This window comes from Hemitrygon akajei, chromosome 31 (genome assembly GCF_048418815.1).
Source record: "Hemitrygon akajei chromosome 31, sHemAka1.3, whole genome shotgun sequence".
Lineage (NCBI taxonomy): Eukaryota > Metazoa > Chordata > Chondrichthyes > Myliobatiformes > Dasyatidae > Hemitrygon > Hemitrygon akajei.
The window spans coordinates 14,302,847-14,328,505 of record NC_133154.1 but is presented as its reverse complement, the minus strand read 5'-3'; the positions used below and the strand labels follow the sequence as shown (position 1 = coordinate 14,328,505).

Genomic DNA, 25,659 nt, shown 5'->3' with positions numbered 1-25,659 from the left:
GGTCTGATGTATTGGTGGGCCTATTTCTACACTGTATCTCCCTCTACATTGCATCACTACTGGGATGGTAATTGAACTGAAGCATTAATTCTGTTCCTTTCTATACAAATACAATTTCACCTGCTGTTCAGTCAGTGACATTAAAAAAAAGTACAGCACAGAAACAGGCCCTCTGCCCCATCCAGTCCATGCCAACCTATTTAAACTACCTACTGCCATTAATCTGGACTGGGATCATAGCCCTCTATAACCCTACCATCCATGTACCTGTATAAACTTCGCTTAAGTGTTGAAATCGAGCCCACATGTACCACTTGTGCTGGCAGCTCATTCCACTCTCTCACAAACCTCTGAGTAAAGACATTTCCCCTCATGTCCCACTTAAACTTTTCACCTTTCACCCTTAACCCATGACCTCTGGTTGTAGCTCCGCCCAATCGCAGTGGAAAAAGCCTGTATTAACTCTATCTGTACCCCTCATAATTCTCAATCTTCTACGTCCCAAGGATTAAAGTCCTAGTCCCAAACTTTTAATTTCATTTTTAACTGCAAACATGGAAAACTTTACATGGAATTCTTAATAAGCAATACAGCCCCTAGATATTATCCATACTGGAATTTTCCTGCTTTTGTTGGAGAGTACATAACCGTCCAGTCTTCTGCAATAGCAAATAGACACAACAACCAACCATTCCACCGCAACTGAAGCGGAGACCATTCTGGAACAGAAACAAGAATGTTCTCCGGTCCCCCAGTCTTTGCTCCAATGTTCTCAGCCATTCTTGTTTTTAAACATATTTCCTAATGGCATTGGAAAAGGATAATTCAGTTCATGGTGCAATTCCACCACTCCCGTTATCCTACTAATTTCTCTGTAAACCAGGGGATCCCCACCTTTTTATGTCATGGACCCCAGGTTGGAAACCCCTGCTGTAAACCATTCTTTCTCAGAATAGCAGCCCTTCCATTCTAAACCCACACACTAGGAGCAGTTAACAGCAGTCAATTAACCTACAAACCCACGTGCCTTAGGGAAGCAGGAGGAAACTTCTACACCCAGAGAACATGCAAGCTCCGAACAGAGAGCGTCCAAGGTCAGGATACAATCTGTTGCATCGCTGTGCTGCTCACTCGCTTCCCTGAAATCACCTGCATTTAAGCAATTTGGCTAAAAATCAACTTTTGTGATGGTTTGAAAGTCAATAGGAGGTGGAGGTGGACCTCCACTTTGACTGAAAATGACATTTTCCTTGGATTCAGCACCTACCTGCTGGGCTCTATCATCACTGAAGAATAAAAACATTCGTGATGCCTCCCATTCACCCGGCATCATCCCCAATTATCTAACCACCACTTATGATCAGAACAGGATAGGACTGGTAATTTTCTCAATGTGAAGGTGGAAGGCATCTCAAGTACTGTGCAGTGGAAACCTAGTAGTACCAGCCAGAGCAGACGCATCTGACGTGGACAGGTCGAAAAGAGAGAAGGATTAGCTTTATTATTTGCCACATGTACATCAAAACAGTGACATGCATTGTTTTACATCAAAGGACCACAGTCTGAGGACTGTACTGGGCCCAGCACGCAAGTACTGTCATGCCTCTGGCACTGACATAGCATGTCCATAACTCACTAACCCTAACCTACATTTCCAAAAAAATTTTATTGACATATAGAATGGAGTAGGCACTTCTGGCCCTTCGAGCCACGCCACTCAGCAATATCCCGATTTAATCCTAGCTTAATCACATGACAATTTACAATGACCAATTAACCTACCAACCTGTACGTCTTTGGAACGTGGGAGGAAACTGGAGCACCTGGAGGAAACCCACGTGGTCATAGGGAGAACGTACAAACTCCTTGCAGACAGCGACAGCAATCAGACCCTGATCGGTGATCACTAACGCTGTGAAGTGACTGCACTAACCACTACGTTACCGTGCCATCCCATGATCTTATAGGATGGTACTTTCAACCTTCAAGACATCATGGTGCAACCAAGCTATAGGTCAGACGTCAGTCCCTACTCACTGCACTTCCAGTTCTCCTGTGTTTCATACACAACGAGTGCTGACCCATCAGCTGAGGGAGGGTGACAGCTGGTCACTCGGGCTTTTTTTCCTGTGTTTGACCAGATGCCAGAGAACTTTGTGGAGTGTAGTATCAATGTTTGAAAAGACCCCAAAGCCACTCCGTCCTGATTTCAATTGTTGGATATATCAAATAGAAACAGGCTCTTCAGTTCACTGTCCACATTTATCATGAAACACCATATACGTTCAACCCCCTTCCAACCCGTCTATCTCACATCTACACACTGGCAGCAATTTTCAGAGCCCAAGAAACCTACCAATCCCTATGTCGCTGGGGCAAGAAAGGAAACCAGAGCACCTGAAAAGTCACAGGGAGAACGTGCAAACTCCACACCACCAGCAACAGGACTGAACCCAGGTTACGCTGTAAGGCAGCAGCACTTTAACCGCATCACTAACCACCTGCCAAAGGGATTGAATGTTGCTAGGGATAGTGCCAGAACATGAGACATTGGCTGAAACATTCCATGAATATGCTGCTTGACTAGTCTGTGGGTCAGGACTCCCGGTTTAAACAAATGGATATGGTCTTATTGGGCTGACTAAATTGCCATGTTCTTTTTGAAAGGTTTGGAGCAGTGAGGTTCAACCAATACAACCATGTACTACAGTTTTGTACTCAATGCCCTGCTGAGCCAAATGTTTTGCTGAGAGTCTGAGTCCAATTTAGGGCAACAAGCCAATCACCATTATAGATGGTCACATCCAGACTATTAAACTGCACAAATTTTAATTTCTACAGCTGCCTTTTTGGGATTCAACAATGGTGTCAGTTCTGCTATCTGCTCTTGTGCTGGTTAATTCAGTGAATGCAGCATGCCCAGTCACCGGGTTTGTATCAGATGACAGGCCAAATGGAAGGATAACTAACCTGTAACCGGGCCAGGATGCTGGCTTTCTTCGAGTTGGAAGAGTAGCTCCGAGAACAAGAGACACTGCAGAACCTTTTAGTCTTGGAAAAGAAGTCTTCCCGCTCTCCTTTAATGCCGCACATCTCGCAGGTAGCTTTGTGTATTTACAAAAAAAAACTTTGTTTTAGAACAGCAGAACTGAAGCAGGTAAAGAGGTCAAAAGAAATTTTGGAATTCTTAAAAAGGTGGGTTTCTGAAAAGGAGAGGCTAATTAAACTCCAGCCATTCTGCATAACGCTGGAGGTTTCCAAGTCTTGATTTCTATCAGACTCTGGTAAGTAGGCTGTGTTCATAGCAAGCCTAAGGGTTTCTACTGGGACCAATGCTTTTCTCAATATATACTTCGACATGCACAATTTTACAAGTTTGCAGATGATACAAAACCCAGAGGCACAAGTGAACAGTGGGAAATCAGGCTGTAAGGATGCAGCCTTTTTGAGGCATTGCCTTTTGAAGATATCCTCAGTGCTGGAGAGGCAAGTGTCCTGATGGAGCTGGCAGAGTTTGCAACTCTCTGCAACCTTTTCCAATCCTGTGTATCAATCCCTCCATACCACAGTGAGACAACTAGTTAGAATGCTCTCCCCAGTACATCAGCAGAAATTTGCCAGAGTCTTTGGTAACAAGTCTCCTCAAACTCCTATTGAAATTTATTGAAATCTATTGAAACCTTGCCTTCTTTGTAATTACATTAATATGTTGGACCCATGAGAGATCTTCAAAGATACTGATACCCAAAAACTTGAAGCTGCTCACTCTTTCCACTGCTGATCCCTTGATGAGGACTGCTGTGTGCTCCCTCAACTTCCCCTTCCTAAAGTCCACAATCAATTCGTTACTCTTACTGACATTGAGTGCAAGGTTGTTGTTGTGAAACCACTCAACTAGCTGATCTATTTCACTCCTGTAAGTCTCCTCGTCACCATCTGAGATTCTGCCAACAATAGTTGAGTCATCGGCAAATTTATAGATGGTGCTCGAGCTGTGCCTAGCCACACAGTCATAGGTGTAGAGAGTAGAGCAATGTGCTAAGCGTGCATTCTTTGAATCGCAGCATTATTGATTGTCAGTGAGGAGGAAACGTTATGCACTGAATGTGGTCTCCTGATGAGAAAGTCAAGGATCAGGAAGACTTCAGAGAAATACAATCAGGCTGGGTGGGGGTGGGGAAGAGGAGCAGCAGAAATTTAATGGTGACAAAAATTTCAGTAAGAAGAATGAGAGAGACAGTCACATTACAGTAGGTGTTCCCAACTGGGGTCCATGGACCCCTTGCTTAATGGTATTGGTCCATAGCATAAAAAAGATTGGGAACCCTACCACTACATTGTACTAAATGAAAAAGAATACAAGAATAGAGAGAACTGAGGCTATATGTGCATAGTTTGTTCAATGTGACAGGGGAGGTACAGAAAGTGGTTCAACGTGCATACACGATCCCAGACTTGATCAATGAAGGTGCGGAGTAGAATACAAGAGCAAAAGGAAGTCATCATGAACTTGCATAAAACCTTCTTCATCTATAACCCAAAGGGTGTGCACTATTCTGGGTGCCTCACTGTGGAGAGATTGAAAGCTTTGGAGAGGATGCAGAAGAGAAGAGATTTTACAAAATGATTCCTATGATGGAAGATTTTAACTTTGCAGGAGGATTTGGAGAAGTGGAACAGAGGAAGAGGAGTATGAGGAGATCTGACAGAGGAATTTTAAAGCTTAGGGATGGGAAAGACCGAGTGAAACTGTTCCAACTGGCCAAGAACAAAAGAACGTAGAATGAAACCTTTTGGTAAAAGAAACAAATAGCTACAAAAGGGAAAATATATATAGACCTGATTAGTTAGCGGCTGGAATATACCGCCAGAATTGTTGAGGAAGGTTTAGTTGTAATGCCCAGCATTCACATCAGATATTACACATAGGATGATACTTTGTTTAAGCCCGTCCTAATTAGAAAATGCCTAATTCTACTTTAATTTCAGTTGCTGACTTTGATCCATCAACCATTTCTTATTAACTATTTGATGATCAAATTTGAACATTTCTGTTGACTCAGCTTTGCTCCATACCCTTTGGATTAAAAGCATGTCCCTAATGTACAATGAAACAGACCAACTATAATTTAAAGAGGAACCCCTCCCCCCCTTCATTTATTCAGTATCTTCAGTTTTGTTCACCATGCTACGGGAAGGATGTTAAGCTGTAGGCAAGGTATAGATGAGGTTTTATAGGCAGTATCAGAGAATTACAGCATAGGTCAGAGTTTTGCTTTTCTTTTCTTTTACGAACAAAAGGGACAAAGCAAATGTATAAAATTACAAAAGAATTACAAAGTGTTAAGAGAAACCATTTATTTCCCCTTGACAGAATGGGCAGTAACTAGGAAGGTAGACTTTTAAGCAACACATACAAAATGCTGGTGGAACACAGCAGGCCAGGCAGCATCTATAGGGAGAAGCACTGTCGACGTTTCAGGCCCAGACCCTTCGTCAGGACTTTTAGTGCTTCTTCCTATAGATGCTGCCTGGCCTGCTGCATTCCACCAGCATTTTGTGCGTGTTGCTTGAATTTCCAGCATCTGCAGATTTCCTCAGATAGATTTTTAAGTTAACTGCAGAAGAACTAGAGGAAAGATTTTCCTTAACCTCAATGAATTTTGGCAATAGACAATAGGTGCAGAAGTAGACCATTCGGCCCTTTGAGCCTGCACCGCCATTTTGAGATCATGGCTGATCAATTCCTATCAATACCCGGTTCCTGCCTTGTCCCCATATCCCTTGATTCCCCTATCCATAAGATGCCTATCTAGCTCCTTCTTGAAAGCATCCAGAGAACTGGCCTCCACTACCTTCCAAGGCAGTGCATTCCAGACCCCCACAACTCTCTGGGAGAAGAAGTTTTTCCTTAACTCTGTCCTAAATACCTACCCCTTATTCTCAAACCATGCCCTCTGGTACTGGACTCTCCCAGCATCTGGAACATATTTCCTGCCTCTATCTTGTCCAATCCCTTAATAATCTTATATGTTTCAATCAGATCCCCTCTCAATCTCCTTAATTCCAGCGTGTACAAGCCCAGTCTCTCTAACCTCTCTGCGTAAGACAGTCCAGACATCCCAGGAATTAACCTCGTGAATCTACGCTGCACTTCCTCTATAGCCAGGATGTCCTTCCTTAACCCTGGAGACCAAAACTGTACACAATACTCCAGCTGTGGTCTCACCAGGGCTCTGTACAAATGCAAGAGGATTTCCTTGCTCTTGTACTCAATTCCCTTTGTAATAAAGGCCAACATTTCATTAGCCTTCTTCACTGCCTGCTGCACTTGCTCATTCACCTTCAGTGACTGATGAACAAGGACTCCGAGATCTCTTTGTATTACGCCCTTACCCAACTCTATACCATTCAGATAATAATCTGCCTTCCTGTTCTTACTCCCAAAGTGGATAACCTCACACTTATTCACATTAAACACCATCTGCCAAGTATCTGCCCACTCACCCAGCCTATCCAAGTCACCCTGAATTCTCCTAACATCCTCATCACATGTCACACTGCCACCCAGCTTAGTATCATCAGCAAGTTTGCTGATGTTATTTTCTATGCCTTCATCCAAATCGTTAACGTAAATGGTAAACAGCTGTGGTCCCAATACCGAGCCCTGTGGCACCCCACTAGTCACCACCTGCCATTCCGAGAAACACCCATTCACCGCTACCCTTTGCTTTCTATCTGCCAACCAGTTTTCTATCCATGTCAATGCCTTCCCCCCGATGCCCTGAGCTTTGATTTTACCCACCAATCTTCTATGTGGGACCTTATCAAATGCCTTTCGATTCAAAACTGAGAGGATGGTAGCAAGAAAATAACATCGCATAGATAAAAGAGGAAGTTTTTAAATTTAGCTTAAAAAAAAATTGAAGGAGACTTTTAAAGCTATACTTTGCAGGGTAAAAGGACTGAGAGCTGGGTCACAAAATTAGCATAAAAGAGTCCATTCTTAGCCTAGTATGGGCTCAATGGAGCAGGCAGCTATGTTACAAATTAGTAGGAATAAGACAACAAAAATCAACCAAATCATTTGTTATCTCCCTCTAAAAAAAAAAATCAGTTCTCGACATTAACAAGTGTCACAGATCTGAGAGTCCAGGACAGACAAATACAATACTTCATATCAGTTTCTGACAATCAAACCATGTTACAAATGAATAAGGGTAAGACTCATATCTTGTCTACTCTTCAACAATCAGGTCTCTATAAATCACATTAAGCACTAACAAACACAAAATACTGTTAATCAATGTACCCATTCCAAATTTTTCATTGATGGACAACTCATCGTCATCGTTTGTCATTCCAGATATCGACTCCAACTCCAGATCTTTCTGCTGGCTCTGCTCCTCTTCTTCCATGTGCTCGTCACTCGATTCCCCAGTGAAGTTCCCATCGCTGCTGCTGTATTGGTCCTCCAGGCTATCGTAGCCATCAAACAGTCTGTAATCGTCTTCTACTAAAGCCATTCCTATGTCATGCTGCAGCTGAAACAGCAAAGGGGGTGGGGGGGAACAAAAATCAATACAATACTTAAACTGATGAAAGCTTCTGGGCTTGCAGTGTTAAGTTTGACCAACCACGATCCAAGTTCAATGTTCCCCATTTTGTGACAGGCACTCACAACAGCATTTTCTTCCGAAGATTAATTAGGCAAATGATGAATAGGAAGAGGTGAAGGTGGGGTTGGGGGGGGGGTGGGGAAGATGTGCAAAAGAAAATGAACAGCAAATGCAAAAAAACCTAATAATAATAATAATAATAATAATAATAATGATAACTAAATAGTAAATAAATGATACTGAGAACTTGAATTGAGGAGACCTTGAAAGTGGATAGGTTGTGGAATCAGTTCAGTGTTGAGGTGAGTGAAGTTATCTATGCTGGTTTAGTAGCCCGATGTTTGAAGGGTAAAAACTGGTCCTGAACCTGGTGGTGTGAGACCTTTCCCGGTGGCAGTAGTGAGGAGAGAGCACAGCCTGAATGGTGGAGATCATGATGAATGGATTCTGCTTTCTTGTGGCAGTGCCCTTTGTATGTGCTCAATGGTAGAGGGGGCTTTTCCTGCGATGGACTGAGCTGTAGCAACCACTTTTTGCTGGCTTTCCCTTTCTTGGGTATTGGTGCTGCCAAACCAGGCAGTGATGCAACCACTCCACCTTTAGAAGTTTGTCAAAATTTTAGATGACATGTTGAATCCATACAGACTTCTAAGAAAGCAGAAGCACTGCTGAGCATTTTTTGTAATGGCACTTACATGCTGGTCCCAGGACGGGCTCTCTGATACATTATGTTATGCAGTCCCAGAAATGGACTACCACCCTGGCATTGAAAGAGACACAAAGATGATGATGGAACCGGGAGAAACAACCAATCTGCTGGAAGGACTCAGCGGGTTGAGCGACATCAGTAGGAGGAAAGGAACTTTTGCCATTCTGGGTTGAGAATCTGGATTAGAACTGAGAGTGGAGAGGCAAGATGACCAGTATAAAGAGGAGGAGAGTGGTGAGAAAGGAGTCCAGGTGATTGGTGGACTGAGGAGGGGTGCAAGGCAACAGGCAGGTTGTGCCAGGTAGTGGAAGGGAGAGACAATGCAGTTGGAAGACCATGGTAGGTGAATGATGGATGGAGCCAGACGAAGAGAAAGAAGGGAAAGAAGGAAAAGGAAAGAAAAATAATTGATGAAGCAAGGTGGGGGAAGAGGAGTGTGAAGGTTGGAGACAGCTGTTGGAGGGAGACAAGCACTATGTTCTGCATTCCAACACTGATAGTCCTTGGTATTCCTGCTTATCTCTCTCCAACAGCTGTCTTCAGCCTTTACCCTCCCCTTTCCCCACCTTGCTCTGTGTTTTTTCCCCATCTTTTCCTTCCTTCCCCTCTCTTTATCTGGCTCCACCTATCATTCACCTGCCACTGTCTTCCAGCTCCATTGTAGCTCCCCTCCCTGGGACGATCTGCCTATCATCTTACACTCTCACCTCACTCTACCAATCACCTGGAACTCCCTTCCCATCAGTCCCCCTCTCTACACTCAGTTCAACATGAAACACTGATAATTCCCTCTCCTCACACAGATAATTCCCTCTCCTCACACAGATGCTGCTTGACCCGCTGAATTCTTCCAGCAGATTGTTGAACCTGGACATTAACTCAGAGTTGAACTGTTAACTCTGCTTCTCTTTCCACAGATGTTCCCTTCACAAGCACAACACCACCACCACCACCCCACCCCCAACCATCAAGGACACCTTGAAGGGGCAGTGCCTCAAGAAGGTGGCGTTCATTACCCTCACCATCTGAGATATGCCCTCTTCTCCTCACTGCTATCAGCAGAGGAGGTGCAGGAGCCTGAAGACTCAATGATTCAGGAACAGCTTCTGACCTTCCACCATCAGATTTCTGAATGGTCCACGTACACTACCTTATTATTCCTTTGTTTTTGCACTATTTAGCTCTGTAATTTATAGTAATTTTATATCTTTGCATTGTACTGCTGTAATGCAAATTATGTGTTTTATAAGTCAGTGATAATAAAGCTAATTCAGTGATCTAATTGTTATCTATTAGCAATAACCTACTGTGCATAATTTGGCTGCTGTACTTAGAAAAAAAACATAAACTACTATTCAAAAATACTTCCATCAGTTTTGATACACCCTACAACCATGAAAGGTACTATAAAAACAAGTCTTTTTATGATCCCGGCAGTGTTTCAGATATTACCAAGAAGTGCAATATTAGATCACGTAATATATCTTATCCCCTGGGATTTCACACACCTCATAGTACAACTTAAAATGTTGTTTCATCATTGACAGAGGTAGAAATAATAGAATTTTAATCCACTGCACCCGCATTTAACATGAGAACATAAACAGTCAATAAAGGACTAAATCATTTGTTCTCAAGCCTGTTCTACCAGCCAACATCCATAGCTGATCTTCTACCTCCACGTTTCTAAATTCCTCTAACATACAGAAATACACTCAGTGGTCACTTTATTAGATACACCAGCTCGTTAATGCAAACATCTAATTAGCCAATCATGTGGCAGCAACTCAATGCATAAAAGCATGCAGACACGGTCAAGGGGTTCAGTTGCTGTTCAGACCAAACATCAGAATGGGGAAGAAATGTGATCTGAGTGACTTTGACTGGAATGATTGCTGGTTTGAGAATCTCAGAAACTGCTGACCTCTGGAGATTTTCACATACAACAGCCTCTACGGGTTGCAGAGCATGGTGCAAAAAAAAAAATTTAAAAAAAAAATCAGTGAGCAGTTTTTCTGTGGGTGAAAATGCCTTTTTAATGAAAGAGGTCAGAAGAGAATGACCAGATGGCTTCAAACTGACAGGAAGGCGACAGCAACTTGAATAACCACGTGTTACAACAGTGCGGTGAAGAGTACGTCTGAATGCACAACATGCTGAACCTTGAAGTGGATGGGTTACAGCAGCTGAAGACCACAAACATACACTCAGTGGCCATTTTTAGATACTTCCTGTACCTAACAGAGCAGCCACTGAGTGTATGTTTAGAATGCAAACAATGGCTGAGGCTCCTTTTCCAAGGTACAGAATTCAAAAGGTTCAGTATTCTCTGAGTAAAGAGATTTCTCCCCATTTCAGTCCAAACTGACTACCTCTGATTGTGTGTCAGTGATCCAGACAGGAGATTCCTCAGCTGAGGAAATATACAATCAGGCCATCGAAGAATATTGAGTATGACAGGATTGGGTGCAATGTTGATTTTAGAGCTCTGGAGATTTGGCTTTCTAATGAAATCAATAGTGAAAACTACCGCAGAATGTAAATCCAATATCTTGTCTAGCTTCACTCGCATATCTCTCAGTAAGAATCTTGGGCAAGTGCCAGCCGTTACTTACCGAACATCCATCTGCCCACAGATCTAACCTATCCTCTATCAAGGCTTTGACTTGTCCTGTCAAGCCCTGTGCAGCCACTGCGACAGCTTCTTCCTACACACTGAGGAGATTCTAGGTGAGGAACCTTACCCACTCCTTTGGTCCCACCAAATCTCCTTGGGACTAAGTTCCCCTAACTGATAGAAACTTTGAGTTACTCTCTAAAGAGATAGGATTGCCCTCAACTATTGCATACATACTCTGCCAATCTCTTGGTTAACGAAAGTCTTGATTTTAAAATTTGTCTCCATTTTTTAAAATCTCCTCACAGTTTCTCCCCACCCTTATAACCTCCTCCTCCTCCCTTCAAGACACATGCACTCAAGTTCAGAATGGTTTTACATTGCTGACTGTAACCTCTCCATTACTGGGACCTTCAGCTGTTGAGATATGAAACTCTAGAATTTCATAGCAAACCACTCTTTAAAATGCTCTTCATAATCTATGAGACTTAGCCCTTAGTCATCTAACCCAGATTTTCCTTATGAAGCAAAGCTTTCATTTTTCCAGAATATGGACACACCATTGGGGCATTTTGCCACATTAACAAGCAAGAATAAAAGGAACACAAAACAGAAAGTACTGGAAACACTCAACAGGTCACACAGCATCTGTGAAGAGAAGCAGAGTTAACAGTTCAGGTCACTGATCCTACTTCAATGTATTTATGTTTTGAAATTACTGTATGGATGGCATTCAAAACAAAGTTTTTCCCACATATGTGCCAATAACAAACCCACTACTGATCTCATTTAATCAGAACTAAGACCATACGACATGGGAGCAGAGCTAGGCTGTTCAGCCTGCTCCCACATTCCATCATGGCTGATTCATATCCCTCTAAATCCCATTCTCCTGCCTTTTTCCTGCAACTTTTGGCACCTTTACTAATCAAGAACCTTCACTTTAAATATACACAATGACTTAACCTCCACAGCCATAGATGACAATGAATTCCACACTTCCTAGCTCAGGGGTCCCCTACCTAGGTCCATAGACCCCTTGCTTACTGGTATTGGCCGTTGGCATAAAGAAAGGGTGGGAACCCCTGCTCTAGCTAAAGAAATTTCTCCTCAATTCTGTTCTAAAGAGACGTTCTTCTATTCTGAGACTATGCCCTCTGGTCCTAGACTCCCCCACCATAGGAGACATCTTATGCCATATAAGATGGCATCAATGGTGGATTAGTACAATAGGTGGTTGATGGCTGGTGCAGGCGCAATTGGCCAAAGGGCCCGTTTCACACTGCATCTGAGACTCAATAATTTAAGGCTTCGGTGTTGTTTTGCTGACAGCACTACTCAAGCTCAAGTTGTCAGCTAATCTGTGGCAAATAAAGTGAAAAGCTAATCTCTATTCACACCAAAGGCTACATCCTTCTAACAGCCACCCGCACCAAAATCACAGTGTATGACAAATATTATATAAATTAGAGCTTAAAACAAACTTTGGAGGTCAGCAATCTGAAACAACAACAGAAAATACTGTTAACATTCAACATGCAATCACTACAAAGAGGCACTTAGTCAAATCAAGTCATTTTTTATTGTCATTTCGACCAATAAAAAAAAAACAAATCAACGTTCCTCCAGGACCATGGTGCTACATGAAACAACACAAAACTACACTAGACTATGTGAGACAACACAAAAGCTACACTAGACTACATAAAGTGCACAAAACAGTGCAGGGCAGTACAATAATTAATAAACAATAGGCACAGTAGAGGACAAATTCCAATATAATAATAAATGATGCAGATGTCAGTCTAGACTCTGGGTACTGAGAAGTCTGATGGCTTGGGGGAAGAAACTGTTGCACAGTCTGGTCGTGAGAGCCTGAATGCTTCGGTACCTTTTGCCAGACGACAGGGTCCTTCACAATACTGTTAGCTTTGCGGGTGCAGCGTATGGTGTAAATTTCTGTAATGATGGGGAGATCCCAATGATCTTCTCAGCTGACCTCAATATCTGCTGCAGGGTCTTGCGATCTGAGATGGTGCAATTCCTGAACCAGGCAGTGATGCAGCTGCTCAGGATGCTCTCGATACATCCTCTGTAGAACGTGGTGAGGATGGGGGGTGGGAGATGGACTTTCCTCAGCCTTCGCAGAAAGTAGAGACGCTGCTGAGCTTTCTTGGCTATGGAGCTGGTGTTGTGGGACCAGGTGAGATTCTCCACCGGGTAAACACCAAGAAATTTGGTGCTCTTAATGATCTCAATGAAAGAGCCGTCATTTAGAAAGGTCAAATGGGATTAATGTGGACAGACGAAAAGCTCGGTGAGCTGAAGGACCAAATTCTGTGCTATGTGACGTTATGACTAAGATGAGGCAGCAGAAACAGGCAACGTTCTGATGATGTGTCTTTGACTTGAAACATTAACTCTTGTTTCTCTTTCTGCACATACCACCCGATCTGAGTATTTCCAGTGTCTTCTTCATTCAATGTTTTCTGCCTTCATTAAGTAGCTGAAATAGTGTTCAAATTACAAAATTGGAAATTAATACATCCAGTCGGCCCTCTGTATTCGTGGGTTCCGCATCCGCGTATTCAACCAACCGCGGATCGAAAATATTCCAAAAAAAATTCCAAAGTTCCAAAAAGCAAAACTTGAATTTGCCATGCACTATGCTGAATCCATGAGAATGAAGCGATGTGTAGGCATACCCTGCTGTAGCCTCCCGCCATTTCACAGATCCTCAGTCTCTCTCCAGCACTCAGTTGTTTGAACATTGTTCACCTCGTGTCTCGTTTGTTTGCTACTTGTGTTGTGAGTAAGAGGAAGGAGTTTAAGGCTAGTAAGGGATGGCTGGCTAGCTATGTAAAGCGCTATAGCCTCAAGAACTTAAAGATCACGGGAGAATCGGCATCAACTGAAGCTGAGGCAGCATCAGCGTTCCCAGAAGAGCTACAATGGTACTGTCTGTACTGAACATGTACAGACTTTTTTTTCCTCGTTATTATTCCCTAAACAATACAGTATAACAACTATTTACATAGTATTCAAGTCAAGTCACTTTTTATTGTCATTTCGACCATACCTGCTGGTATGCAGTACACAGTAAAAATGAGAAGTTTTTCAGGACCATGGTGCTACATGAAACAATGCGAAAACTACTCTGAACTACATAAAACAACACAAAAACTACACTAGACTACAGACCTACCTAGGACTGCATAAAGTGCACAAAAAAAGCATTACAATAAATAATAAACAAGACAATAGGCACAGTAGAGGGCAGTAAGTTGGTGTCAGTCCAGACTCTGGACATTGAGGAGTCTGATGGCTTGGGAGAAGAAACTGTTACATAGTCTGGTTGTGAGAGCCCAAATGCTTCAATGCCATTTCCCAGATGGCAGGAGGGAGAAGAGTTTGTGTGAGGGGTGCGTGGGGTCCTTCATAATGTTGTTTGCTTTGAGGGTGCAGCTTGTGGTGTAAATGTCTGTAATGGCGGGAAGAGAGACCCCGATGATCTTCTCAGCTGACCTCACTATCTGCTGCTGGGTCTTGCGATCCCAGATAGAAATGATTTAAAGTATACGGGAAAATGTGCGTAGGTTATATACAAATACTATGCCATTTTATATAAGGGACTTGAGCATCCGTGGATTTTGGTATCCGCGGGGGACCTGGAACCAATCCCCCGCGGATACCGAGGGACAACTGTACAGTACTGGCTGCATTATTTGCACTCTGAATATTGCAATGAAAAAGCCAGGGGCATGTTTCAGAGCCCAAAATAAACAGTTGTTTCTCAGAACAATCATCTTCTATTCACCGGCAATTACTTTATGATTGTCACGTGTAGCGAGGAACAGTAAAAAAAAACTACTTTGAATGGCATCCATTACAGCTCATTTTAAAATTTGTGCAAGGGAAAGATAACAGCATGCAGAGTTCTGAACACAGTCACAGTAAAGGGGCAGGTACACAGTAATGTGCAAGGCCACGTCGAGGTAGACTGTGAGCTCAAGAGTCTATTTTATTGAGCAGAGGATAGGAGAAGTTTTGCAGGGTGATTGCACAAAGTTATAAAACGTTTCAATAGCTATATCAAACAGATTCCATTCCTAAGTGGCGATGGGGCTGTTTTTTATAAACAGATGTTAACACTACGGAACAAACTAACCATATGACACTGAGAATGTAAGAAGTTTTTGAACTGTTTATTATTTTATATTTTTTCATTAAGATAAAGTTTATTAAATGTAAAAAAAAACACAAAGGGGCTCCAAGCAACAGTACAAACGCTTTTAAAAGCCAACCAACTCTCACTTCTGTCTGGCAATAATATTATGTTTTTAACTCGATGCAAGAGCATTAAAAATATTATTGACACAATATGATGGTATAGAGACATCAGTTACAGAATGGGGGCTTTCATAAGAGAAGGGCAATCAATCATCATTAAACTTACAGCTTATCTTAATACAAAATATTGTTATTTTCGATCTATATTAAAACAATTTAAAATAAAACTTACAATATTTTCCCCAGCAGATCTGTGTATCTTGATTTTTGAACCAAAATCACATTGCTCCCATCTTAGGAACAGCCATCGCAAAATAAGGTGCCACCTTACTGGAGGAGACCTCCATCCTCCACAACCAATGAACAGGGCTTATATTGAATAGGTAAAACATGCCAGGGTTGACAGAGCACTCTGGGATATGTAGTCCATTTTAATTGGCGCTTCACACTCTGCTGTCAACACACAAAATGCCGGAGGATCCCAGCAGGTCAGGCAGCAACTATAGAAATTAATAAACCGTCGACGTTTCAAGCCAAGATCCTTCATCAGGATTTCCAGCGTCTGCAGATTTTCTCGTGTTTGTGGTTCACACTACTGTCAACCGCTTTAGACGCCTCGTTAGCAGTTTTTAAACGATTTTTTCAAGCGAACGGTCATAATCAGGATGTTTATTTCTAAAATATTCAAGGTATATGGTTTTGATAAATAAAAACTGCAGATTCTGGAAACCTGAAATAAAAACAGAAAATGTTGGAAAACTCAGCAGTTCTAGCAGCATTGGTGGATAGAGAAATTGTCAACATTTAGGCTTCAAGACCCTGTATTGATCTGTTCCTGGGGGAGATGGGATACTGTCCCAAACTAAGGGTTCAGATATTTAAAACTCAAAGTTCAAAGTAAATTTATTATTAAAGTACATACGTATTGCAATAAGCAACCATGAGAGAGATGGGACAACTTTTTTTTTTACCTCTTGAAGAGTCATGAATCCTCAGAACTCTTCTTCTAAGGTCAGTGGACCCACGAGTTTACTTTGAGGGTGATATATATATCCAGCTTCTAATTATAAATGGAAGACTGACATGGCAAAGGCTGGAGTTCAGATGGTTCTGGTGAATCTGAGCATGATGGCGCTTTGTGGTAAGGAATCTTATTATGACCATTCCTGGATGGCTTATGAATAAGCTTCAAGAAGATGTCAATTGATAAATAGGTTAATTATTGTCACATGCATGGAGTACAGTGAAAATTTTTGTTTTGCCTGCCATTCAAACAGGTCATTACCCCACATCTATACATCACTTATTTTCTGCCCGTAACACCACTGGCATTTAGGGCAACAACGAATGTCCTCCATCTCTGGCAGTGTTCAGGGCTTCCTTCAACACATCTGTAGCTTTCTCTCAGTTTTCACTACTGTCAGTCATACAAGTCCCGGATGGAGACTTAGGAATACCGTCGCTCTCAGATGTAGAAGGATTCTTCATGGCTGTTTCCGTAACAATTTTGTTTGACCAGTCAGGGTCGTTTGCCCTGAGCTGAACCCCTGAACCTGGAGGACTGGTGGACCACTCTTAGTCTGGCCTCTACCCTTTGACCTGTTGGCATGGGTGACACTACCAAGAGCCAAAGCATAAAGTCCATACGCCAGCCATCATAGCTCTCCAGGTCATTGAGGCATGCAAGCATTCAAACCATGACAAACTTATGGTCCTCTTGGTAACTAGCTTTGCTCAACAGGAATAACATGACTGTTCTGACCTGAATGTTGTACTTTATATAGAGTTGGATGTTTTAGCATAAGGTACATATCGAAATTTACAAAAAGATCACCCTAGCTTCTTACTTTCAATTCTACAGTCCTCTACTTGCCAGAGAGAGGGTGAGTGCGATCTGGTTTGATCAATGCATTTGCAATCAAGGGGCAACGTCCAGTTCCAGACACCATTAATAACACTAATATTTAAATCAATGCATTTCATGCATTGCACTTCCTGAGATGGGAGCAATGTAATTTTGGTTCAAAAATCAAGATACACAGGGCACAGAGCTGGGAAAAATATTGTAAGTTTTAATTTTAAATGTTTTTCTAATAAATTGAAAATAGTATTTTATATTTTTTTATTTTAGCAAAGCAGTTTGATTAAGATATATAAACATGGTATAGCAGTGGTGCTTTTTAAAAGATGCAGGAGGAATGTGTGCAGCATCTATTTTTTTAAATAAATATTAGTAGTGAAATTTACTGCCTGTAGAATTGGTGAAAAAGGAAATCTGGGACTTTCTACGGGACATTGGGTGGACACTGGAGGCAATCATTTTCATCATTATGATATTCTACAGAAGGCTTAATTATGATGTTAACATTACATAAAGTGAGCCACACAATAAAAATAGAGGACAAAAAAGGGGCCGTTGATAAATAGGGAAAACAAGTTCTGAAGTAGTCACTAACTTGGTAGGAAAAACATTGTTATTGATGCAACACACACAAAACGCTGGAGGAACTCAGCAAGTCAGGCAGCATCTACAAAAAGGAAAAAAAAATCGATTCTTCAGACTGAGCCACTTTATCAGGACTGGAGAAGGATCCTGCCTGAAATGCCAATCATTGTTCCTTTTTATAGATGTTGTCTGGTCTGCTGAGTTCCTCCAGCATTATGTGTCTGTTACTCTGTATTTCCAACTTCTGAAGAATCTCCTGTGTTTATTGTTATGGATGAAGAGGCTTTGGAGAAGGTGCAAAGGAGGTTCACCAAAATGCCGACTATTAGCTATAGTGGCTGACTTCCAAAAGGACCACAACTTTGTTGTAGGGATTGGAGGCTTGCCTACCTCAATGACGCGGAGAGCTATGTTGGCTGGAGTCAGGGCTTTGTGTTTTGGTTCTTGGTAGGGTCCCCCATGCCAAATAGGTCAAAGGGTAGAGGCCAGACTAAGAGTGATCTACCAACCCTCCAAATACGGGGGTTTAGCTCAGGACTAACAACCCTGATTAGTCAAAAAATATTGTTACAGAAACAGCAATGAAGAATCTTTCCATACAGACTGATGGAGGACCTTCATTGCTGCCCTAAACACCAGCAGCAAAATGGGCAGTAAGTATCAGAGGCTGAGCGGAGACAAGACTTGGTAGATGGGACTGACAGGGTTGTTCTGCTAGGAGAATGATCACCTATGTATCATATGATCCTAAAGGAGGTGTTAAGTGATACTGGACCTCAGGTCATAAACAAGAGAAAATCTGCAGACGCTGGAAATTCAAGCAACACACACAAAATGTGAAACCCTTCAGCAGGGTTTTGGACCGAAACATCAACTGTACTCTTTTCCATAGATGCTGCCTGGCCTGCTGAATTCCTCCAGCGTTTTGTGTGTGTTGCTGGCCCTCAAGTGTCAGTTTTATTGGCCAATCAAAAGAGACCCAGTAGATTCTACGTTTGTAACAAAGGTACCAGCAGGGGGTGCTGGGAGCCTGGGAATCAAGTGGAAAGTCTCCTCCAACTCAGCCTGAATGTGCCGCAGATGATATGTGGCCATCAAAAATGTATTTTTAAACAGAATTTTAAATTAAAAACCTCTGCGACAGGATCTCATTTTGTAGTCCTGCTTTAAGTGCATCAGCTATGACGATGAGGCTGGAAGTTGTTCTTCCCATCATCGCAAGGAAATTTCTAATACAGAATCAGGAGTGTAATTTCTACACCGCTTCTGTTCAATGGACAAAGGCATCAGAATCAGAGAGCAAGGTAATTAGTGCAAGCAAAAAGGGAGAACAAGACATCAATGTTGAGCAGTAAAACACACCCACAAATCCCTTGGTTAATGGTGTTGGTCCATGGCATAAAAAAGGTTGGGAACCGCCTGTAGATGTTGGAAATGTAAGACCTGCACAGGCAGTCACCTTCCAGTCTCCACCCAGCTAACAGGAAACACTTGCCACTCATTTCCAACTCATCTCCTGCAGCCTATTTAAACCCAGCTCTCATCCACGAACTTGTTTCACCCATCAAACCAGCCAGTTGCTCCTAGCCTCAGTTACCTTGTTACCTGTGAGTTTAGTATCTGTTCTCTCTAGTTTCGTGGCCCCTTGTGGCTTGTTATTTTGCAGTTGATTATCAAAGGAATGCTTCACTGCTGAATTGTTTCCGCTGCTCTGCTTCTGGGTCAAGCCTCCTCTTCGTTTCTTGACAGGAAACCCAGAACAACACACACAAAATACTGCAAGAACTCAACAGGTCAGTCAGCATCTACGGAAAGAAATAAACAGTCGACGTTTTCAGCTGAGAGACTTCCAACAGGACTGGAAAGGAAGAGGGAAGAAGTTGATGTAATGAAGACTATGCAATGGCGATGTTGGAATTCGTTGTCAGGGACAGGTAAAGGGAACAAAAAACATTGAACATTACAGGCCCTTCGGCCCACAAAACCAACTTTATAACCCACTCTAAGATCAATCTAACCATTCACTCCCAAATAGTCCATTTGTTTTAACCACCCATGTGCCTTTCTAAGAGTCTTTTAAATTCTCAATAAATCTACCTCTATCACCACCCCTGGGAGCACGTTCCATGGACCCATCACACTCTGTGTAAAAAAAAAATAATTTACCTTTGACATCCCCACTATACTTTCCTCCAAACACTTTAAAATTATGCCCCCTCGCAATTCTGCCCTGGGAGAAAGTCTCTGGCTGTCCTCTCAATCAAGGCTTCTTATCATTTTGTATACCCCTGTCATCCTCCCTATACTTTTCTCCAACTGCCTTAAAAGTATGGCTTCTTGTATTAGCCATAGCCACCCTGGGAATAAGACACTGGCTGTCTGCTCTATGTGTGCCTCTCATGCACCTTTGTCTCTATTGCCTTTCATTCGCCTTCACTCCAAAGAGAAAAACCCTAGCTTGTTCATTCCCCTAATCTGTCTAAGTCCTTTTGCAGATTCTGTGCTTCCTCAACATTACTTATTCCTCCATTTATCTTAGTATCATCTGCAAACCTATCTACAAATAAATACAACATGAAAAGAAGCGGTCCCAACACCGATCCCTGCAGCACACCGCTAGTCATCAGTAGTCAACCAGAAAAGACCCCCTTTATAATCACACTTTACCTCCTGCCAGTCAGCCTTTTATCCATGCTAGTACCTTTCCTGTAATTCCATGGGCTCTTAAACTTGTTAAGCAGTCTTATGTGCGGCACTTTGTCAAAGGCTTTCTGAAAAATGTATACTAACTCTTTTTTTTCTATCCTGCCTGTTATTTCCTCAGAAAATTCAAATGGATTTGTAAGGCAAGCTTTCCCCTTAAGGAAACCATTCTGACTTGGGCCTGTTTTTACCATGTGCCTCCAAGTACCCTGAAACCTCATCCTTAATCTTTGACTCCAACATCTTCCCAATCACTGAAGTCAGGCTAACTGGTCTATAATTTCCTTTCTTCTGCCTCCCTCCATTCTTAAAGAGTGAGATGACGTTTGCAATTAACCATTCCAGAATCTAGTGATTCTTGAAAGATCATTACTAATGCCTCCACAATCTCTTCAGCTACCACTTTCAGAATCCTTGGGTGTAGTCATCTGGTCCAGCTGATTTGTCTACCTTCAGGCTTTTCAGATTCCCAAGCACCTTCTACCTAGTAATAGCAATGCCACCCACTATTGCCCCCTGACACTCTCACCTTCTGGCATTCTGCTAATATTTTCCACAATGAAGACTGACGCAAAATACTTACTAAGTTCTTCTGCCATTCCTTTGTCCCCCATTACCTCAACAGCATCATTTTCTAGCAGTTCAAAACCCACTCTCATCTCTTTTACTTCTGATATATATCAGAAAAAAATCGTATTTTTAAAATATTATTGGCTTGCTTGTATTTCATCTTTTCTCTCTGGCCTTCCATTGGTTTTAAAAGCTTCCTAATCCTCTGCCTTCCTACTAATTTTTGCTATGTTATATGCCCTCTCTTTTGCTTTTGTGCTGCCTTTGACTTACTTTGTCAGCCACAGTTGCCTCATCCTCCCTTTAGAATATGTTTTCATTTTAGGATGTATCATTCTTGGACCTTCTGAATTTCTCCCAGAAGCACCAGCTATTGCTGTTGTGCTGTCATCCCTGTGTGTCCCCTTCCAATCAACTTTGGCCAGCTCCTCTCTCATGCCACTGTGATTCCCTTTATTCCACAGTAACACCAATACATTTGATTTTATCTTCTCTTTGTCAAACTGCTGGGAGAATTCTATCATATTATCATCACTGCCTCCTAAGGGTTCCTTTACCTTAAGCACCCTAAACAAATCTGGGTCATTACTTAACACCCAATCCAGAATTGCTGTTCCCCTAATGGGATCAACAACAAGCTGCTCTAAAAAGCCAGCTCATAGGCATCTAGCACCAAACAGATTTTCCCAATCTACGTACATATTGAAATCCCCCATGATTATTGCAACATTGTTCTTTTCATATGCCTGAAGGGTAAAAAGACCCTGATTGGAGTTATATACATGCCTCCTAACAGTAGCCAGGGTTTGGGCTACAAATTACAATGAAGATAGAAAAGGCATCAGTAATCCCCCAATAATAAGTATACCGCTTTGGATACTGTTGGGTGGGATGACCTACCGGGGGAAGCCTCAGCAACCAAGTCTCTGGAGTGAGTGTGGCTCTGTGGCTCAGAAGGGAAGGAAGGTGAAGAGGAGTGCAGTAGTGAAAAGGGAATTCATAATTAGAGGAGCAGAAAGCAGATTCTGGGGACATGACAGAGACACCCAGATGGTATGTTGCCTCCCAGCTGCCAGGGTCAAAGATGTCTCGGATCAATCAATAGATTTCTAAAGGGGAGGGTGAACAGCCAGAAATCGTGGGGCATATGGTACCAATGACATAGGTAAGAAAAGAGAGGAAGTCCTGAGGAAAGAATATCGGGAGCTAGGTAGAGATCTGAAAAGCAGGACCTCCAGGGTAGTAATCTCTGCATTACAGCCTGTGCCGCATGCCAATGAGGGTGAAAATATAATGATTTGGCAAATGAATGCACAGCTGAGGAATTGGTTGGAGGGGGCAGGGTTTCAGATCTCTGGATCATTGAGATCTCTTTTGGGTAAGGTATAATTTGTACAAAAAGGACAGATTATATCTGAACCTGAGAGGGACCAATATCCTTGTGGGCAGGTTTGCTAGAGCTGTTGGGGAGGGTTTAAATGAATTTGGCAAGGGGGGGGTTGGAACTGGAGTAATAGTGCTGAGGATGGCGCAGTATTGAAAGGACAGGCAGGTGGCAGAGTGGGTGAGGAGACTCTGCTGGTAAAACATGAAATCAAATCCTTACAGTGGTGACAAAGGATCGGAAGATGTAGCATCCTTGTGGGTAGAGTGTGGTGAATGTTGAACACCAGGTGGCAGTAATTGATCCTCACCACCTCACTGCATTGATGGATGACCGATGACACAGCAGAATCTCTTTTAATACAAAGATAGAAATACAAAGTCAGAGCAGAGAGCTACAATAAGATGCAGACAGAGTTAGTGGGTAAGGGCACGGCAGATACAGGTCAGTGACTTGCAATGTGAGGTCGTGTTTCTCAATCTGAAAAGATAGATCAGAATATTTTCTTAATGCTGAAGAAGATCGAAATATGAAGGAGTGGAGAGGCTTTCATGTTGTCATGCCTGATACATTGAAACCTAGCTCACGGATTAAAAAAGAGTGGTTCAAGGGGTTAATAAAATGTTGGCATTTATAATAATTGGCATTTAGGATGGCATGGCAGCAATCGCTTTACAGCACCAGCCTAGCCTGTAAGATCAGGGTTCAATTCCTGTAAGAAGTTTGAACATTCTTCCCTTGACCGTGTGGGTTTATTCCACATGCTCTGGTTTCCGCCCACATTCCAAAGATATAGAGTTAGGCTTAGTGATCTGTGGGCATGATACATTGCCGTCGGAAGCATGGCAACATTTGCGGGCTGCCCAGCACAATCCTCGCTGATTACACTTGAAGCAAATGATGCATTTTGCTGTACATGTGTCAAATAAAGTGAATCTGATCTTTAACAAAGGGATTTGATTGCCATATAGAGAAAGGATGTTCCTGTTGTAAAGAGGCTCAGGCATATATCATCCAGAGGAACTTCTGCCTTGAGCAATGAATCTGGACGTGAAAAGCACACAGGGCACAATATACTATGAATGAGGTCTTGAAGGGCCAGAAGGCCTGCTCCATGCACACTCCGGGTCCCAGCCTCCCTTATCCCATCACACTCCAGGTCCCAGACTCCCGTATCCCAACACACTCCAGGTCCCAGACCCCTATATCCCATCACACTTAGAATCAGGATCAGATTTTTGTCACAGACATATGATGAAAAAGTTGTTTTACAGCAGTAGTACAGTACAAAAAAATGATTAAAGTCTATAAATTATAGAAATAAATAGTTCAAAAATAAGGTAGTATATGTCCTGCCTGGTGAGAATTCTTAATGATATCCCATCGCCTTCCAGATCCCATCCTCTGATGTCCCATCTGACTCCAGGTCCCTGACTCCAATATCATGCACCCATGGCATAAGCATTTCCTACAAATGCCAATGCCCACAAAAGGACTGTCCTGCATAATCTACCACTGCAGAGATTGGGGATGAATTGCTCGAGGCAATGCATTGTGAGGTGCCTGGTGAATAGGATCCTACAATGGCGGGAGGCCATTCAGTCCATTTTATTTATGTTTGTAGCCCTGATGAACATTTCCATCATTCTCTGCTTTTATCATTGGGAGTATTATGTTAGCTGATTAACCCAGTTGGTAAATGAGGCAAGTTTGTTGAATATATTAATATCTATATAGGGAAGGAATTCCAGCATTTAGGACCAAGGATCGGCCGGCCATAGTGAAGTAAATAAAATGCGGAATGACCAAGTTGCCAGATTTGGAGATAAAGGAAGTCACAGTAAAAGTGAGGCTGAAGTCCTGGAGAGATTTGAAATCGAAATGAGAATGATAAACTGAAGCACTGCCAAACCGAAGCCATTATGGACAGTGGGAACAAATGACTGGTAACTGGCAGGAGACTGGATACAGAAGGATAAAGTCGCATTCAGCAAATGACAAGAGCGAACCAACAATCAGGTAAACATTTTTAAAAATAAAACAAAAGTATTTACAACCTATCAATTAATAAACAAGAACTTTGAACAAAAGAAGTACTCTCCAGGTTTCTTTAACTGCTTTGTTGGGCTTGGCTGACCTTTTGTTTTACTTCTGTGCTTCCTTCCATAAATTTGTTGTTGAAGTTGTCATGGGACACCAGACAGTATTATTCACTGAAACAGCTTTGTAAGCACAGCATTTTGTTTAGGAGTGCCATACTTCAACAGAAGGAGCTCTGAATTGTACAGGTCATTTGTTATTGTAAACTCAGAGCCTGTTGACTGTAGATGCACCAGGTCCCTTCATGGTCAGAAAGTCTGGAGATTAGGTCTAACTATATAGTGTGTTGCTTTTCATGATCTCATACATTATTTCTCTTTTTGTGCTTGTTCTGTTCATGACAGCTTCGTTAGATATTTGTTTCATCCATGATATTCTTTGCATCCTCCTCAAAAACCACATCTCTGCTGCTTCAATTTGTTTCCTCATGTTACTCGATATTGTCCAACATTTTGAGCCATATACCATAACTGGATAAACGTAACATTTCAGTATTCTGAGACGGGTTGTCATGCCTATTTTAGTGTTGGTTAATATACTTTTCATTCTCATATGAGATCATGAAAAGGCAATGTAACTTCATTGTGATTAGGAAAGAGGAGTTAGAATGCACGGTAATTATGGGAAAGATTGAACGGAAGAAAGAAAGAGGAAGGCAAAGACAAATGATGATGGAGACAGCAGCCAGAGAACTGAAAATGAATACCAAGAATTGATCCACTTGACCTGAAGCAGGAGTGTGTGGGCCATGGCAGTTAAAGTTCAAACTGGGCATGGCACCTGATGATGATGACGATGATATAGTGTGTTAGTAAACAACTCTCCTTGCCCCAAGCTTCGTAGGGTGACCTTTGATAGAAATCATTTGGAGAAGGTATTTCTATAATTGTCACTAATAAATTCATTGAAGAATCCAAGAAAAATATTGTTCAGGGATCAAAGGTAATATGGAGGGGAAGTGTTTTTCCTTCTCAAAATCGAGGATAATCTGAGGAAGGGATAATGCCAGTGCATGGACCCATTCAATACGGAGACGTTACAAACCAACTGGACATAGTCTTAGTAGAGCAAAGTCTTGATCCAACGGTTAAAGAGATGAAGGCCAGGCTCTCAGTAGTTTAATATGTATTGACAAGCATGCCCAAATAAACTCTGAACACGCCAAACAAACTTGCTACTGAGGCTCTTTACTTCTCCCACATCTCCAGCTTAATTCTCCTG

The 25,659-nt window shown here is 42.2% G+C and overlaps 2 protein-coding genes across 6 annotated transcripts in view; one reads left to right on the top strand and one right to left on the bottom strand.

The window, feature by feature from the left end:
* The window catches only part of l3mbtl2 (L3MBTL histone methyl-lysine binding protein 2), a 149,259-nt gene extending 133,667 nt beyond the window's left edge, over positions 1 to 15,592 (bottom strand). For all 5 annotated transcript variants that reach the window (XR_012096907.1, XR_012096905.1, XR_012096906.1 and 2 more), the window contains exons 1-3: positions 15,468 to 15,592; positions 7,313 to 7,544; positions 2,971 to 3,104 (exon numbers count right to left, since the gene is read on the bottom strand). Coding sequence is in view for 1 of the 5 variants with exons in the window: in XM_073034054.1 (XP_072890155.1) it covers positions 2,971 to 3,104; positions 7,313 to 7,526 (348 nt within the window). In the remaining 4 variants the exon portion in view is untranslated. The remainder of the gene's footprint in view (positions 1 to 2,970; positions 3,105 to 7,312; positions 7,545 to 15,467) is intronic.
* Positions 15,593 to 15,664: 72 nt separating this feature from the next.
* The window catches only part of LOC140719414 (leucine-rich repeat transmembrane protein FLRT1-like), a 78,643-nt gene continuing 68,648 nt past the window's right edge, over positions 15,665 to 25,659 (top strand). Inside the window, exons 1-3 of the mRNA XM_073034057.1 lie at positions 15,665 to 15,723; positions 19,431 to 19,615; positions 24,076 to 24,357. The gene's annotated coding sequence lies outside the window, so the exon portion shown is untranslated. The remainder of the gene's footprint in view (positions 15,724 to 19,430; positions 19,616 to 24,075; positions 24,358 to 25,659) is intronic.